This window comes from Pieris brassicae, chromosome 8 (genome assembly GCF_905147105.1).
Source record: "Pieris brassicae chromosome 8, ilPieBrab1.1, whole genome shotgun sequence".
Classification (NCBI taxonomy): Eukaryota; Metazoa; Arthropoda; class Insecta; order Lepidoptera; family Pieridae; genus Pieris; species Pieris brassicae.
This window is the reverse complement of record NC_059672.1, coordinates 7,720,563-7,739,065: the sequence shown is the minus strand read 5'-3', so window position 1 is coordinate 7,739,065 and position 18,503 is coordinate 7,720,563. Positions and strand designations below refer to the sequence as shown.

General features: G+C 33.8%; 1 protein-coding gene and 1 non-coding gene across 2 annotated transcripts; both read left to right on the top strand.

Annotated features, from left to right (window-relative positions):
- The first annotated feature begins 468 nt into the window (after positions 1-468).
- Positions 469-539, top strand: Trnag-ccc. The gene has a single exon. It is a non-coding gene; the product is annotated as a tRNA-Gly (tRNA).
- Positions 540-5,382: 4,843 nt separating this feature from the next.
- On the top strand, positions 5,383-12,982 carry LOC123713692 (lysozyme-like). Its single transcript, XM_045667504.1, has 6 exons — positions 5,383-5,448; positions 6,311-6,475; positions 6,944-7,037; positions 9,260-9,439; positions 10,625-10,698; positions 11,549-12,982. Exons 3-6 carry the CDS (start codon positions 6,971-6,973, stop codon positions 11,705-11,707), a joined length of 480 nt encoding a protein of 159 aa, XP_045523460.1. The 5' UTR covers positions 5,383-5,448; positions 6,311-6,475; positions 6,944-6,970; the 3' UTR covers positions 11,708-12,982.
- The last annotated feature ends 5,521 nt before the right edge of the window (positions 12,983-18,503 follow it).

Below are 18,503 nucleotides of genomic sequence, written 5' to 3'. Positions count from 1 at the left end.
CAATAAATGTATAATGACTACCTTTCGTTATTTTCTGAAATATAGTATTTACTTTGTTTACTCCATCTGTCGGCGGCAGTTAAGCACTATGTTGAGTTCCAGGCACTAGGTATTAGGTTTCTGTATTTAAGAATGCAGTTTTCAGAGATGCAATACAGATGGGTGAATATTACTGGAATAGAGAAAACTTGCTCGATCTATAATTATTTTCTTTAAAGTTAAGTTGTCTTTCTTTAAAGTTAATCCATAAGGTATATTTATTATTATATGAGTAATAAGTACATTATACATACTGTTTTTAATACAGTTTATTAAACGGTTAATTTTGAAGTAAGTTGATAAAAATTTCTTTAATATACTATTATTTTCCGTAATACCTTAATTTGAAGGAAAAATATATTTTATTCCTTTAATAAATATCTACTAGGACTAAAGTATCTGTACATAATTTTCAAACATTATTAACACGCACTGCTGGTGTAGTGGTATCATGCAAGATTCCCATTCTTGCGACCCGGGTTCGATTCCCGGGCAGTGCATTGACTTTTTTAGATGAGTTAAAGCAATTTTTTTTTAAATGTTCTTGACTCTCTATACTTTGTATTGTTCTATTATAGCCTTAAACAACAAAATGAATACTGATAAACTTTATAGTCTAAATATATTTATTTATGTATTTATCAAAGCTTATTAAACATAAAAAAGCATCAAGAGACTCATTTAATATGCGATATTATTCATAGATGATAAATTAAATCTACGGTAATCAAGTCATATGAATTGCACCATGAAATAAAACGTCACTCCGGTAAAACTCCCGTTCCCGAGTCTCGTAATATTTTAATATGGCAATGACAATTGACAAATGACAGCACGTACGTGAAATGGCGGGCAATATCATTAGCTTTATAGTCTGTGCATAATAGAATCCTATTTCATGCAACAAAGCTTTCTTTAACTTACCATACAGTTTTCCCGTCTTTTTGTCACAAAAGAGGTTTTTAAAGTCCTGGAAGTGATTTTAATAATAATGTAATATTTAATGCAGTGTGTCTTTAAAAGTCAGTTTTGAACGCGGTGATTTCTCAAGTTATATTTCTGTAGTGTAAAATTTATAACAATTTGTCAAGTCCATAATAAGTTTTGCGTACCATTGCCCGGTGCAGATTTTAATTGTGTTATAAAATAAAAACGAAATAACTTTGTTGTATTCGTGTTCCTAGTTTTTGAATTGTTCAAGGACAACGGTTTTACGAGAATACTGCTACAACGCGATTTCCTATAACGCCGTCCAGGCAGTCCGTCTGTAATAACTCCCTTCTTGAATAAGTACATCGTGAGTGCGACAATACCATTTTAATTAAGTGTTCTTGGCCAAGAATTCAGAACTTTCTAGATTCTACTATAAGCATTTAAGTGAAAAGTTTCTGAACTAGACTCAAGAGAGCGGAAATCTGGGGTTTGTACGGACACTTTATGATTTCTAAACAATAAATAAGACAGGAATGAAACTGTTTACAAATCGCTTGCCCCGGGGAACAAAGTCGTAAAAGAAATACATTTTTTTGTCAGAAAAAATAAAAGAAGGTATTGCTATTATTACTAGGATACTGATATTGTGATATATATATCACGTAAAAACTAGTTTTTCCTATTTGTCAATTTAAACTTTGTATTTTGTATGTATGTAAATAGTAATGTAAATAGTTAAAAAGTAACTAAATGTACATTTGTCTAATTAGACTGAAGAGCCATTTACGATTGCTTCAACATAATTACAGACGACACAGTAACCGCGCATTACGACGGTAATTTTGATGAATGTCTAGAACGTAATAATTTATTACTATACTATTCGTGGAAATATTATGACCTTGGAGAAACATGAATTGTTACCACTCTTTATTTGTTTTTGAAATGTCGCATTAACTTTAATGATTTTTTGGTGGAATTACAATCTTAACTAAAATTATGTTTATGGTTGTTTCCATCAACTTCAGGGGAGGTAGAATTAGGTAGCAATACTCGTTGTATTGCTAATATTGTGGACAAAATACTTTAAACCAAACCGCAAACTAAGCTTTACCTTATATTGTACATGTACATGGATTATCCAGGGTTTTAATGGAGAACTTAAAATTGGTCAAAACAATTAAAAATAACGAACTTGCCCATTACATCTAGCCTGGAATTATTTTAACGAGTTTGAGGCCTCATGAATTTTCATCACGTCCTGCTTGGAATATTCATTCGTTTTCAGTTAAGTTAAAGTAATGTTGGAATTCTTAGTACATGATCCAGTTCAATGCCTCGTAGAATCTTTCGTGGATTAAAAAAAAATACTCGTCTTATATGTATGTATATTTGAGAAATTTAAACGTATTACATTTAAAATTACATTTTGAAGGGCAAAGCGGTATGTCGATCTATATCTGAAATCAAATTGAAGAAAAAATAGTTTTCACTTTTCATCAAATGTAATGTATGTAGTAGAAAAAACTTATTTTATTTGTGTTTTTTTAATATAATGGCAATAGTTTTAACTTTATGCCAGTTTCAAGTAATATTATTTGTTGTTTAAATCGTATGTTTATTTTTTAATATAAAATTTGATTGTTATCTTAGGTTAATATTCAAAACATAATTTTCTTATTATAAATTTTTAAATATCTTTTTTATTACTATGTAGGTCAAGAATCTTGTAAATAGTGTATATTTGAAAAAAGAAATAGTTTTCAAAGAAGATGCGAAACGCAGTTCATCCTACATCTTAATACATAGGCCATTTTTTGAAGTGAAACTTTATCGTCGTTGGAAAAAATTACCGTCACATTTTTGGGTTACGCGTCACATTTTTCCGTTAGTTGCCATCTTTTTTATTTTAAACACATTTTCCTTGCCTTTTGTAAATTTAAAATTCATACAGAATTTGAAAGCTTCTCCGTGGCCCACTCTAAAAAAAATTTCGTTTATTTTATGATTTAAAATTAAATATAACCATTTTACTGTCACCAAACCTAATTTGCATTTTCCAATATAAGACAAAACATTTGCCGGGTATAAGGAAAGATTATAGAGTATAAAGAAAATAAAAAAAATGGATATAAGGAGAGAATAAAGAAAATAAAAAAATGGAAATGTTTGATTACAATATATTTTCGTCCAGCGTCTTTTTTCGCACTAGAATAATTTGAAAATTGTTTGATTACAGTTTCAGAGTACTTAGGCTATCTATATTATATTTAGAACTCTTTGTATGAAGACCTTTGTGAAGTTTCATTCGGTATTCTGGAACGCACAGCGAATTTGAGCGGGAAGCGAGCCTTGGGGGAAATAACAAGAGTTATTGTAAGCGCGCTGAATGCATAATCTACGCTATAATGTATGGACTTGATGCTAGTCACACCATATTTAAAACTTTAAGAAACTTGCCAGTATCTACCGAAGGAAGGATCCATCACGGCTGTACTTGCATGATGAGAAAACTGTTACGCCATGGCTATCGAACCATTTAATCACCTTCCTAGAAGGTATACATCACTGCCGTGTAATACTTTCATAGGGACGGTGATTAAATACAATTAGTTTGACAACAATTATAAATAACTGTTCTTATTATTACGACATCATAATTAGCATCCCTTTAGTACCACTTTCTTTGCACATAAACGATGTGTTTGTATTATTCGGTATTTATCATTCAATACATCATACGAGCAATTAAATGTATAAATTTGCGACATTACGTCTATACGTATTGTACAAAGTGTACTATAAACTCATACTCAAATAACTTTATTCATATAGGTCAACAAGTACACTTATGAACGTCTGAAAAGAAGTTAAATTAATTGTAAAGTTACATTTACTACCAGTTCGCAAGTTAAAGGCGTAGAGCGGGCAAAAAGAACTGGCCAGAAACTTACTGCCAATCGCTAAGTTTTGAGTCATACTAATTGTTTGAACCGGAGCAAATCAATCCCAAGGATTAGGACCATTTAAGTATTCGTCTAATTTATAAAAAGCTTTATTTATTAATTAACGTTAAACGAGGCCTTTGAATTCTAGTTTCCCTTGGGACTTGTTGTAAAAACGAATACAATTTCAATATAAGGAGTGTTTGGGTTGATCCTTCCTGCCATTTCATCAGCATCACCTTGATGGCTAGAATCATTCCCCGGTCCTCTTCTTAACGCATTTTATTTTGCGAAGTAGCCTTCTGTGGAATCATGGCGTTCTGCTCTCGTAGGTCCGTTTGTCCCACTTTCCTATAAAAAATATATATCATATTTGTACTAGACACAAGTAAATTATCGATATTAAGTCATAGTATAGGCTATGTACTATAGGCGATCGTAAGTTATGTTTAATTTATATTTAAGGGGCGACATTAGTGTCTAGTCAATGTAATCCAGAAATAATAACTACATTTACGAGTGGATGAACACTAAGAACCCAATAGTAACAAAAGTAACTAGTGGCGCTACAACTTTTTAGTTCTGCCTGTGTTTTAGACCTGTCTCAAACTGTATCTGATTCGTGATCATTTTTTCAACAAGAACATCAGCACTGTGCCCGACACTTGCCGTCTTTTTCAGATCATCGAACTTATAGATCTGTCAAACCAATCGAAGCCGTTTGATATATCTGACATCGCTCAAGATTTTGGAACAGCCTCACGGTTCAGGAGGTTGTTAAGCATATGAACAGCGTATGGCTTTATGCCATCGACTTTTTGGGTCTAACATTGATGTCCTAACAATAGTTTCCTTCACCCCTTGTCTTCTTCTTCAAGTGTCACTTTACTGAAGGTTAGCTGTAAACAATATGAACTGCCGGGTATCTTGCGCTAGGCTAAAAAGCTCCTCGGCGGATGTGATGCCGGTCCACTCCCCTACGTTTTCCTCATACCAGTCTATATCTAAAACTTATAATGATGGGCAAAATTCACCAAAATTCAACACTACGTATCAACGATGACGCAAAACGTGTCCGAGATATGCGACTTTCTGTATTTTAAACTGCACAAACTTTCGCGTTGTCCCGATCAGTTAAAGAGAGCTTTTCTTCTTCAGTATACATAGTGTATAATAATAGCGGTATATATGGAGAATAAACTCAAAACACTTCCCCCTTAGGATGCTACATAAGCTATGTTTATTATCAAAATACTTGAAAATACCAATGCCAAACGACACCTAGTAAATACTGATATGAACGATATATGTTTATTGCATATCAAACCAGTTATACCTGCAATATATCTTTTCTACATAAGTTATTTTTTTACTGCAAGCGGTGGCGATGTACCTTTGAATCAAGTAGATCAAGTTTCAAACCAGATACAATAACAATATTTATAATTTAGTCCTTATTTCGTTTCATACATTGACCGACGTCGCTTCGCTGCCTTACATAAATTAATTGTTTTTTGTGCGAAACACCAAGGTAAGTTCAAGTTTGTATTTACAAGTAATTAGAATGGGATTGATTATAACGTAATGTTGGGACCTGTTTATAGTTAAACATAGGTTTTACTAGGTGAATTCTAAACTGAGTTCAATGTTTTGTCATATTTTTAGCTTATTTATAATTTACTGGAGTTATAAATTAATATACACAAAACAACTACTCGCTTCGATTAACGGTGATTCATGTTTTATTAAGTTTGCATAACATTATAATAATTATATTTACTGCATGTAAATACATACGAGACATAAATATTATTTATTTAGCCTCTACAATATTTATTTAATTAACTGAATGTTGTGTACACACATATACATACATTTTAATTGTTTTAAGTAATACAAAGTGTAGCTATCGAACTACGAAATGAAACATATGTGGAGGATACCCGAGTTACAGGAACGGTCTAATTTTCTCCGTCCTATCTCGAACCAATCCGTTCTGTAATTGTGTCATTAATTACTACGTAATTGAAGTAGTTGCTTCCTAGTACCTATAAATAATATAGTTAATATCGATTACAAGCGTTTTTATAGAATAAACGCAAGGTCAACTGCATATTGCGTTCTTGGATGACTCCTCATCACTATAGAAAGTGCTTTACTAACTGTCAAACCGTAACTGTCATTGTCAAATCTACATCATAAGATAGGATATATTTATAACAAACCCGTCATTGTCAAAGCCATAGTAACCTATATTATGATATATATATATATATATATATATATAATGGCCTCTAAAGTCGTCATAGTACTATGAAAACAGGGCTATTGGGGAACACTGCCCTGCCTGCACTGTATAATTTTCATGATTGTATTATACTTGTACTTTTTAGACGCCTACGTTAATAAAGTGTCAACAGTTTGACGTAACATGATATCAGTGAGATCAAATGTTTAGGATCAAATGTCAATGTCATTTAAGCGAATGTCAGAAAACTAAATACATTACGAATAAAATTTGTCCGAACATGGGCTGCAGATAATAACTAAGGCAAAAGGCAAGTATGTGTTCTGTATAGAAATGCCTTTATAATTTTTTGACGAATGGTTAGAACGTAATAGTTTTTACCACTCTTTACTTTTATGATTATTTGGTAGAAATACAGTCTAAACTATCTATATGGTTTTTGTGATATATTTCAGGGGAGGTAAAATTAGGTATACGAGTACTACTAACATTGTGCAATATAATTTCCGTAGAATAAAGACATACTCGAGCTTCTTTATAGTAAAAAGTTTTGAAAAATCTGAAGAAAAAAAAATTATATACCACCCAAGGAAGTCAACAATTAGAAAACATTAAAACAGTCGCAATAGTGCTTCACGAATTTATTCATAATTTCCATGCTTCTATTTACCCACAACACAGGAAGTGACAAAATTCATCTTTCGCTAGTGCTCTCTCTGAATTTTGTCAGTTCATATACGAATAAAGTTTTTATTATTATTATTTTTCTCTTTTGCAGCCTCCCAAAGCTTACACAAGTCAAATTATGTTCAGGAAAGTCATTTCAATCGTTAGCGTCGGCTTCGTTTTTTCATTTTGGACCAGTTCAATAGGTGAGTTGACCTTAGGGTTTTTGTATTTAGCATGAGTAATTCGATAAATATAAGGATAAAAGTAATCACAAAGAGGAAATATTTTTATTAATTTTGCGAAAACATTTTATAAAAAAAATTGATTTTTACACAAAATAAGCTACCATTACAGACTACTCCAATGAGGTAATTCATATTTATATCACGAATATATCCACACATATATAAAAACAATACAACATTAAAATATTTACTAAAAAGTATTTATTACAGTATAGTGACATGAATCAAATCTAATCTATGCACTTCGTTAATTATTTCCATACATTGTGGCATGCTCTTTTCGAGAGTTTAGTATTCGATAAGGATACGAATAAAAACGGCGATGTCGTCTCCTAACATAACCATCGGAGACCCTGAGGTCTAGGCACTGGAGCACTGCCGGATTTCCTTTGCACGAATTAAGATCGGTCGCGTTTGATAACATAACATGTTCAGATATTTATTAAATGCAACACTTTGTTTGGAGCTGGATAACAACTGGCTTTAAAAAATGAGCTTATAACTTAGGTAACATTAGGTAGTGGGGTTGCAAACTTGCTGGACTTATTGAAGAGTTCGTAAATCTAAGTGACACTTATGTTATTGGAGGTTATCTGAAACGAGAATTTTAAATTACTATTTATCATTGTGGTAAAAACTAAAGGGCTCATTTTGGCTTCAAGTGTGAAATGATTGTTTACATTTTGTTTAGGCTTTTAAATATTAAGAAAAATATATATAACTTGACGAATGTTAGGTTACATAACTCACGTAGCAGCTTTAAATGGAGAGTTTATTACCAGTTATTATCTTCCGTTCTATGTTCATGATTTTAGAGCTGCTACTCATTAGCACCAGCGGTATCGATTCCGACATTTTTGAAGGTTGTAGTTTTCTCAATATCCATAGCGTAGATGTCGCCTTGGGATCTCGTAACGAAAACTCATTATTAGAACCGGAATCGTTGGTATCACTATCGGAAGTCAGAGTAAGGGCCGGATCAGGTTCTCACGGGAATGTAACGTACGTGCTCCTATTTCACCATGGGTCCTGCTGATAGAGGACAAATCTTTGTTTTTGAATTTATTTTATTATTATTTACTTAAGATGTCATGTGGAACATGGTTGCAGCTCCTTACAAACGTTGTGTAAAACAAAAACTTGGCGGTTAAACAGACTGGCGGAGAGTTTATTGCCGTTTCTTCTCTTCCATTCTACGCCCTTGATTTGAGGACTGGCAGTAACTGTAAAATTAAAAGCATTTTATATACATTTCTGTTTTTGACGTTCATAAGTGTACATTGTGTTACCTATATGAATAAATGATTATGAATTTTGAATAGCAGAACAAACAACTCAGATTTTTATATAGTTTTACAACGGAATTGGAATCATAATCGTTGTTGAAAGTTACAGAGTACGAATGAGACAATGTGTATGTCCCTATATTGCTAATTTGATGGTTTGGATGGTTTTTTTTTTGGTTATTATTGTCTTAATTGTTTTTTTATAGAACAGGAGGCAAACGCGCAGGAGGCTCACTTGATGTTAAGACTTAAGTGATACCACCGCCCATGGACACACTCAATGCCAGTGGGCTCGCAAGTGTGTTACCGGCCTTTTAAGTTATAATATTGTCCTAAATATTACAATCATAAAATTTAAAGGGGCACATGCAGTCCATAGCAATGACCCATGTAAGGACAATTCAGCCTCCTCCGTCCACGCTTTTACCGCCAGGCGACAGCATACTGTTACTTGGTAGGGCTTCCCCACACGTGCCTTACCAGGGACCCACATCCAACTCGCGCTTGCTTTTATTAATCCGTGTTTAGATTATAGACTATGATATTTTTTTGATAAACGAAAACAACCTCACTACGCATTACGCAATGATACATCATACGCAAGTATACTATTTTATTATATACTAAAGATAGGGACACTTATATAACACTGAACTTTATAGCTATCTACTACACGAAAAAAGAAGAAGAAGGTAAATACTTAATCCTAATTACTATATGTTTCTAGGACGAAATTTTGCTATCGCGTGACGAATTGCTTTATTTCAAAAATACATTTACTTAGTACAAATTTGTTATACAAATACGTTTCAATCCCGTTGTGTTGTGAATTGTTACGATTTCTATTAATAAAGCAATTTATATAAAATTTCAAAATATATTATAAATTTCCAGGTGTATTCATCCCAAACCTGTCAAACGAATGTTTCAACTGTCTCTGTTATGTGTCAACGAAATGTGACACATCGCATGAGTGTACTGCGGGCTACTGTGGCCCCTTCAATATATCACGAGTGTATTGGGTCGATGCTGGACGAATAACCCTACCCGAAGATGATGCAGAGAGGAACCATTGTAACTATTACATTATTATCTTACGCCGTAAACACTAAAATACCACACATAAGTATTAGATTAATACATTATTCTGAACCAAAATTTATGTACGTACGTAAGCACAGAATATTGAAAAACACATTGTTAAGTAATTTGCAAATGGCGCGAAATTATATAGTCTAACGCACGTTACACTTTTACTTATCTGTGACCACTCACGCTTTTACAGGATTGAGTCTATACCTATCATTTATTCAATTGAATTCCATTTTAGTTTTAGTTTCCGCTAATATTTATAGACTGAATTTAGTATTTGTTATGTTAGATTTTAGTATTTTATTTGATATTGTCTATTATATACCGTAGAACACCTTATTAGGCAACTGTAACAAAAACTGTCAAATTGTATCAAGATTTTTGTTTATGGTTTAACTGTCAAAATTAGTTTGGCAATATTAATAATTAACTTACTACGGACCACAGATTAAATCATCAATCATTTTAATATTCCGAAATATCTTTTTATTACATGTTTGTAGTCATTACAGCGACGCTGCGTATATTATATACATTCCAATTCTAATCTAATCTTGGCAAACATTACAACCGCAATTAGACCCTTTGATACTCTAACACAAAAAAATTACGTAAACATGTTTTAAACGGATTGAAGCTATGTATTATTATTATAAATCATCTTTTAGTCGATATCAACTCCGGGGAAATAAATACAGATAACACAACTTTCTCTACAGCTGTAATACTTTTGACATTCAATACCTTTTGTCTTCAGTCTCCGTGACCATGCACGCTGTAAAGCATGCGAAACGTCGGAAAAATTATGTAAACAATTATAAGTTTATAATAATAATACATAGCTTCAATCCGTTTAAAAAGTGTTTTCTCAATATAGAGTACAATATTCTTAGCCTATACAGTAATCATAAAATTGATAAATAGAAAATTAAAACAATTTTAAAAAGTTTGGTCCCTGTGGCAGTGTGCCTTTAATGTTGGTGCTTGGTAGATAGTAACGGTGACCTCAGTGCTGGTGCTGTCCTCGATCAACGAATAAGTATCCCAAAACAGCGAGGAAAACCAGCATCAAAGATTAACTGCCACAGGGAACAAACTTTTTAAATTCGTTTAAATTTTCTATTTATCAATGTTTAATTATCATAAATTAATTATATTATGTTACAGCATGGGAAGATTGCGCCCGCGAATTCAGCTGTGCAAAACGAATAATCGAAGGATATTTGTCAAAATTTGGCCAAGTGAGTGAACTTTACAGATTATGAGAAGTCAGATTAGATGTCTGATGATTTAAAATATCTTAATAAGTAAACTTCTAGAATTTGCATATATGTTGCGCTCACGCGCCCTCAGAGTCTCTGAATTAGTCCTAAGTTTGACTCGTATGGCAAAGAATATTTGTTTCATATACAGTCAAACCTGTGTAAGTGAGAATTGCGTTAGCGAGAAAACTCCATTATTTAGGTCCCGTAATGTTGCCCTACTAAAACTCTCTATAAGTAAGAAACAAATTTTACACGCGTGAACATCTACAAGTGGAAAACCTGAAACCTGAATAAGTAACAGTCTTTTTTCAAGAGAAAATGAGATCTCGATGTCTTGAGCTCTCACTTGTCCAGGTTTAACGTATCTACGTAAAGTAAGTGCACCTCTGTAGATTCCCAAAACGGCTTCCTGGAGTCTCCCTATACGGTAGAGGTTGACGCATCCAAAGAGTCTTTAGTGGCTATTGCTTATCCTTCATTAGTATTCCTGTAATTGGCTGGAAGTCTTGTACAGTTCGCTACACACGACAATTTCTTTAGCGATCTAGCGAATTGTGGAATGGACTCATGGTGGGAGTCTTCCCGGGTAGATACGACCTTCAATTGTTGATAGAAAGCGTATACTCCTCCTTCAAAGCCCGGCAACGCACCATCTGAAATGGGTATGGCCTGCGTTTTGAGCATCCCTATACTATAAAAAATAGCATTTCTTCTGGGTTATTAAAAAAGTATTATGTCCACATTGATCTTTGTTGCATATGTTTTAATTGTTTATTAAAGATCTTCGATTAGTTACCGTAAGTTATATTTTTAATGTTTTTAACAGGACTGCAATGACGATGGAGTCACCAACTGCTTCGACTACATGATGATAAATGGGAACGGCGGCTACAACTGCCGACCACCGTTGAACAGAACAGTCAATGGACGACGCTGGCTGAAGAGGTTCGAAGAATGTCGGCGGTCCATACCATCACTTCAATAAATTTAGTTAGATAAACGTCTTTTATTTTTACCTTTAACACAGATTAACAATACAAAAATTGCTATAAGTAAATAAATATTTTTTATACTTTGTGCGTCATATTGTAATGTGTGTACGGTTGCACTTTTTTGGACGCTGCTTGAAGAATAATGTTAGGTTAAATTTGGTGATTAGCTGTCTGTGTCTTTTACCCCGACTATATATTTTTTACTAGAAGCATTTACAATATGTCAAAAACGTCAAATTTAGTAATTGATATTATTAAGCTTCGAATATATTCCGTTTCCAAGCTATGAAAACACATAATGAAGCCTTTTGTACTAGTTTAATATTTACTAATTCTGGTTACAGTAGTAATGTGCCAACTTTATCAATAAATAATAATAAATAAATTATTAAGGGAAAATTAAAACAAACTTTAAAAGCTTTGCCCCTGTGGCAACACTGCCACTCACACAGCGCTGTGTGCCTTTAATGCTGGTGTTTCCCGCTGTATTGCTAATTCGTTGAGTGAGGAAATCACCAGCTCTGGGGTCAGTGCCAACTTAAATCTTCAATAAATTCGATTTTTTAAATTGACAATTTTCCTCTATTTTTGGTCCTAGAAACGAGGCCTTTCGCCGAGTCCAATTTGTATTATATTTGGACAGAGACTTAGTCTATTAGTTCCCGTATACTTTATGATTATATTATTTAAAAATCCATTTCGGTTGTGACATAATACAACTCAAACTCTAAATCTTTATTCATATAAGTTGTTTTGAGTTTGTCGTCAACAGAAAAGATGTTAAATTGATTCTAAATTTACATTTATTACCAGTTCGCGAGCCAAGGGCGTAAAGCGTGCAAGAAGAACTGCCAAGAAACTCTTTGCCTCGTTTCTGATTATACAAAATATCTTTGTAACTTTTTTCGCCCTGTTTTCCGCTTTCATCTTTAACCATTATCATAAAAACAAAATTTCGCTGCCGATTCAAAAATTTATACGCTAAAAATCTTCAGCGACATCTTTTGAAACTGTTCTATGCTGAAAAGGAAAGTATACTTCTTGTGGACTATAGTTTAATTATAATTTTGTGAGTGTTCTCTAGAAATTACGTCAAGTATCCAACATCATTAAAATGTCAAATCGAAGAGACTATCTGGCCACGGCTCAGGGAAAATTGAATATAAATTTACAATTTACAATACAAAATGTGTTGTTAATACAATATAATTTATATTTAAATGAACATTTGTCATTCACAACAATAACATGTTTGAACGATAGTTTATAAAGAGAGATTGTCGTATTTATTTTCTCCTCGGAGACCATGTATTTATCTTGTATAGTTTTAAATATTTTACGATAAATAAAATGTTGTGCCAAATATAAAATGCATTTATTTATTTATTTGGAAACAAAACAGATACATCTATACAATAAAAAAAAGTTAAGTTAAGACATAAAATAAACACATTGGATGTATCCACAAAAGTTCCACAAATAAAAAATGTGATACGGAGCAAAGAAATACAAAACAAACCATGACAACACAAAATTTATAAAACCGGCTAACGACAAACATACCTGTAGCTATAATAAAGAAGAAACATACAAGGATATGATATGATATTAATAGTTGTTTTAAATTATTTTTAAATGAAGCAGTAGAGGAGTGCGAAAAAGGGTTGATGTTATTGACAGAACACATCCTGTGAAGAGGCTCGCGGTGGTTCTGGTAGTCGGAAGGTTAAAAGCGTAAGCGTAGAGACCTGGCACGGACATTGAATGTTATGAGTTCAAGAAGAACTGAACAAGTTAGTTCATGTACGCATATTTTTCTTATAGCGACACAATGTATCAAATTACGCCTAGTACTCAAAGAAAGTAAGTTAAATATGAAGTATATATATAATATAAGTAGAATAGTATGCACAACTTGGACAAGAACTAACGAATTAGAAAATAATGGAAGCAGCACGCTGATCACCAAAACCGGTTACTTAACTGAAACAAATCTCTAATTATATATGAAATTCTCGTGACACAATGTTCGTTCCCATACTCCTCCGGAACGGCTCGATCGTTGCTTGTGAATTATTTTATGCATAATTAGTAAGTCTGAGGATCGCGTGTCCACCCCATTTTTTTTAAATTGTTTTGTTTTTAGTGTTTTTTTTTTATAATACAGCATACCAAAATACATACAACCCTCAATCGTCCCCCCCCCGCGTGATCAACCACTATTTTATTACAAGTAGTAGTAGATAGGTTATTTCTATTGAACTGTTCCCTGGAAATAATATACATCGGAAAACGATGTTTGCCGGGTCAGCTACTGTTTATATATATTATGCTGGGTGTCAGCAATAACGGTTTAATAATAATAAAATCCTTAAACATAATTATTATAATGATAACATTAATTATTAGACACGCAACCCATTTTTTCAGGCAACTCTGCTGAGAAATAGACATACTGAGAGTATCTGTTAAACAAGACTGAGGCTCGCCTAATTATTATTATTATTTACAGGTGACCAACAGCAGGAGAGTCATCTGCTGTTAACATCCATGGATAATGCTGTTAGAAACTCTTGGTCTTTTAAGAATTGGTGCGCTCATCTTGATCTATTAAACAATGCATAAGCAAGTTATTAATTTGAATATCTTAATAAAGCGAAGTGCGCAATAATTCAAGTTGTTTGTATCTCTTGGGCGTGTTTCAGCCGAAATCGTGATATACTTGAGACCGCCAAATACTTAGTTTAGTAAATGGAACCGTTGGGAACGAAATATACGATAGGCTTGTACAAGGTATTTGTATGGACTAAAGTTAAAATGTACCTATTGGGTTTTAATAAATAAATGACAGCTATGTTATTGTACATTTTTGGAAACGAGAATATTAAAATACAATTTATACGTGGGTAACACTGAACGGGCTAGTTAGAAAACATTACTAATGACAACTTTTTTTGAATTTCAATTTTAGACCTCTTTGGTACCCTAATGTAGTATATTGCATTCATATGTCATTTATTTTTGTGAATTGGCGGCAAATCTACAACTCTTCTTACACGTGAAAATGAACCTATCGCGAGAAAATTTTCAGTTAATGATTTATAATGACTTTCGTTGTGGGCTTATTCAACGACAAAGCTATGATAGGCTGCGATTAGCATTTCTTAATGAAACCCCATCTCGTTCCACTATTTATAATTGGTTTAACGAGTTTAAGCGTGGACGTTGCTATCACAATGATGATCCGCGTGAGGGACGTCGTTTATCAGCGACTACTGAAGATAAGATCAGTGCTGTGCGACGCATAATAGACGTAGATAAGAGAGTGAGCTATCAGCAGATACAATTACACGAAAATATTACATGAACATTTAGGCGTCAAGAAGCTTTGTACCAGATGGATTACCCATAATTTAGGCGACGACCAGAAACACCTTGGCATGGACTGGTGCATATTTAACTATGACCGGTGTCAAGATAATGAATCATCCGCCATACAGTCCTGACCATGCACCCTGTGACTTTCATTTATACCCAAGAACTAAAGATAGAATTTACGAGGTATTCGCTTTACGAGCCCTGAAGATGCGGTGAAAGCGTACGAAAATGCAATAGAAGATAACCCTGAGGAAGAATGGGCCAACTGCTTTTCTCACTGGTTCCATCGAATGCGACGATGTGTAGAGAGGAACGGAGATTACTTCGAAAAACAATAAAAGTATTGGCAAATTTCTACATTAAGCCGTTTTTCATTTTCTAAACATTTTCAGTATTACCTAGGTAAGTGTGATAAAAACTTATTGGCTCATATTGGCTTCAAGTGTGCGATGATTATTTACATTGGGTTTACACTTCTAATTATTAACTAAATAACTTAGTCTGGCCATAAATACTGTTACAATTGAAAATTAATAAAGTACTACATTTGAATTTAGAATCTGTCATTTTCATAATATTGTTCATTCGGTTTTCTCATTTTGGCGCCAAAACATTGTACAATGTTTCAACACAGTAGGTATAGAGCTAAATGCAATTTTTACGTGGCAAAATACACTTGGTATTAGTAGAATGTTTATGTACCGGGCTATTAATAGGTACAACGAGACCTCCTCTGTGTGACAGGAAAAAACTGGCCGTCCACGTAGTGTTCGTATGAAAAAGGTGGTCAAAGCCGTAAGGGAAAGATTTCGAAGAAATCCTGTCTGAAAGCAAAATATTTTCTCGGGAGATGAAGATAACACCTAGAACCATGTCACTTATTTTTACTGAGGACTTGTACCCTATAAGAGACGTACTAGTCATTTCTAAACTGATATTAAAATAAAATAACAGGGTTGCTAAACCGAAACAACTACAGAAGCGGTACGCGAAAAGGAGGTGACAGAAATTTTTGTTTTGGATGATAATTTTTTACAATTGGGCAAAATTTTAACAAACAATACGACCAAATTTATGCTCAAAGCTCTAAGGAAGCTTTCCATTTAGTCGACAGAATGCAACGTGGGCACTATCTGACTTCATTGATGATTTTGTGGGGTATTAGGTATGAAGAATGACTGAACCATACTTTTATGAAAAAGGTATCAAAACATCGGTATAAGTGATATGTTCAATAACCACAAATGGTCCTTCCAACAAGACTCGGCGCCGGGTCTGAAAGCTCGGTCTACGCAGTAGAAAAGTTGGTGGAAAACGAAGGTTTCGGACTTCACCAGAGCTGGAGACTGGCCGTGAATTCTATAGAATGGTGCGTTTCTTAAGGAATAATAAATAAATGTCTTGCATAGATTACCCCTTCAAAGACCCCATACACATGTACCTCCTAAAACCTCACAAGACATCTGGATTCTCCTTACATTTAAGGGTAAAACCCCCAAGTTGGCATCACTGGCTTGAGCAAAGTTAATTGTCATTGATATTATGTACTGAGCAGAACAAACTACACAATTTTCATCTAGTTTTAGAATTACTTGAGTCCGTAATCATAATGATTTAAAATATGTCTAACAAAATTCCGTGTTTGCATTTTTTATATTAACTTGCTAATACTCGAGCTTAACCCGCCATTAACGAGTTCTTTTAGGTGTAAAATACATTTCTGAATGAGAATCGTTAATTATAGGAACTCGACTCCTCTAGGGTTATTCCAACTGAAATTTTTAGTCGCACAATTTGCAGCATACTTGTAGCATCACCCGAATACGTACAGTAGTGTATTTTACTAAGAAGATATGACCTGAAACGCCTAACGAAGTTATTCCGGCTGCTAATTATATATACATATGACCTTAGCCATTTTCTTAACGGATCCGGATGATCCAATCACCGTAGCGTATGACAGTTTTAAAGCGCGATAGAGCAAAGTCAATACCAGACTAGGATAAAAAACTTCCTTCACCGGGGAAGTCGTGGTCCTTTACTTCGTTCGTCGCTCACTCGAGGGAGCTTCCATCCCGCCTTTCATGCGATTGACAACCCGTGACGGCCCGAGCCATGTTCCGAGTCTAGCAGAAGACGCCCTTGCGCTAGTCGTGGGAAAAAGACCATACCAGCCGAGTTAAGCTCGCGATAACAGCCCGTCGTGAAGGCCGTTAAGGTCAACAGCGAGATTCTATTCACAAAGAAAAACCACTGCACCCTTTGGGCTAGACAGTCAGCTATACTGGTGGACGATCTTCATGACATATACTATACTCTTCGGCTAAATTAAATTAATATACACATAAAGTTTCTGTAATCATACCATAGCCGATAGACAAAATTTTTAGGAGATTCTAGTACTAACGCGCTCATTCCAGCTGCATTGGAACTGTGCCTATTGCTTATAGTAAAAATATGTTTAATATAGATAAAGTGCAAATCTGTTGACTGATCTAAATGATTTTTTTAAGAATTTTTGGTTAGTCTAACTAGTCGTAAATTGTACGATTATTTCGTTTTTCGTAATAACCCTGCAGAGCTTTCAAAGGCCGGCCTCGTGTAATCTCATTAGTGTGAATGGGAAATCCACAAAAAATAATGAGACTTTGCAGAGAGCTGCTGTAATCTTAATGCCTGAGTGGAATAGCTTTCGGAGGATGTTTTAAAAGAATGATAATTTGTATTTCATTAAGATGTTTCGTCGAGAACTATAGATAGCTTTCATTGATAAATAAATCCTTTAATATAAAGAGTTTCTGAGATTAGTACGTTACGTTACGTAAATAAACACAACGGGAAAACGGCTGCAATAATGAAGATATTCCTTCCATGTTGATTTGGCCTATTCAATAAATAAAGAAATAAACCTGACGAGACAGATCAGATGTTGACAGGCCACGTTGGATTGTCATCACAGATTCAGGGTTAATAAAAATGCTGCCGATCCTTGCCACAGTACAGCTAAATAGTACTACAGTACCACCTCTTGTCCATGCATATGTACAGTACATGCCCTGATTGTCCTACGACAGGCTACGCACCGGCCGGCACATAAGGTGAGCCAATAACAAAAAAATTATAAAAAAATAATAATAAAATAAACTGAATAAATTATTGGAATAAACATGACCTTGATAAACCTAAAATCAATAATCTTAAACAAAACCTAAAAGACACCTTTCTAAGTTGTTAATAGAAACAAATACTTAATCATACTAGATAACTATGATAATGATAATATATATCCTGTACTTAATAGTACTATAGACTGTAAAGTCAGACGACAAGGAAGTTAACCAAAGAATAATAAAAAAACAAACGAACTGTTCAACCTCTTTGTCGTCAACTTTTTGTGTCTAAATCAAACAT

Excerpts from the sequence above, each read along its gene's own strand:
- LOC123713692 (XM_045667504.1), top strand. The coding sequence starts at position 6,971 with ATGTTCAGGAAAGTCATTTCAATCGTTAGCGTCGGCTTCGTTTTTTCA. Across the intron at positions 7,038-9,259 it reads ATTTTGGACCAGTTCAATAG|GTGTATTCATCCCAAACCTG; the intron begins GTGAGTTGACCT and ends ATAAATTTCCAG. Across the intron at positions 10,699-11,548 it reads ATTTGTCAAAATTTGGCCAA|GACTGCAATGACGATGGAGT; the intron begins GTGAGTGAACTT and ends TGTTTTTAACAG.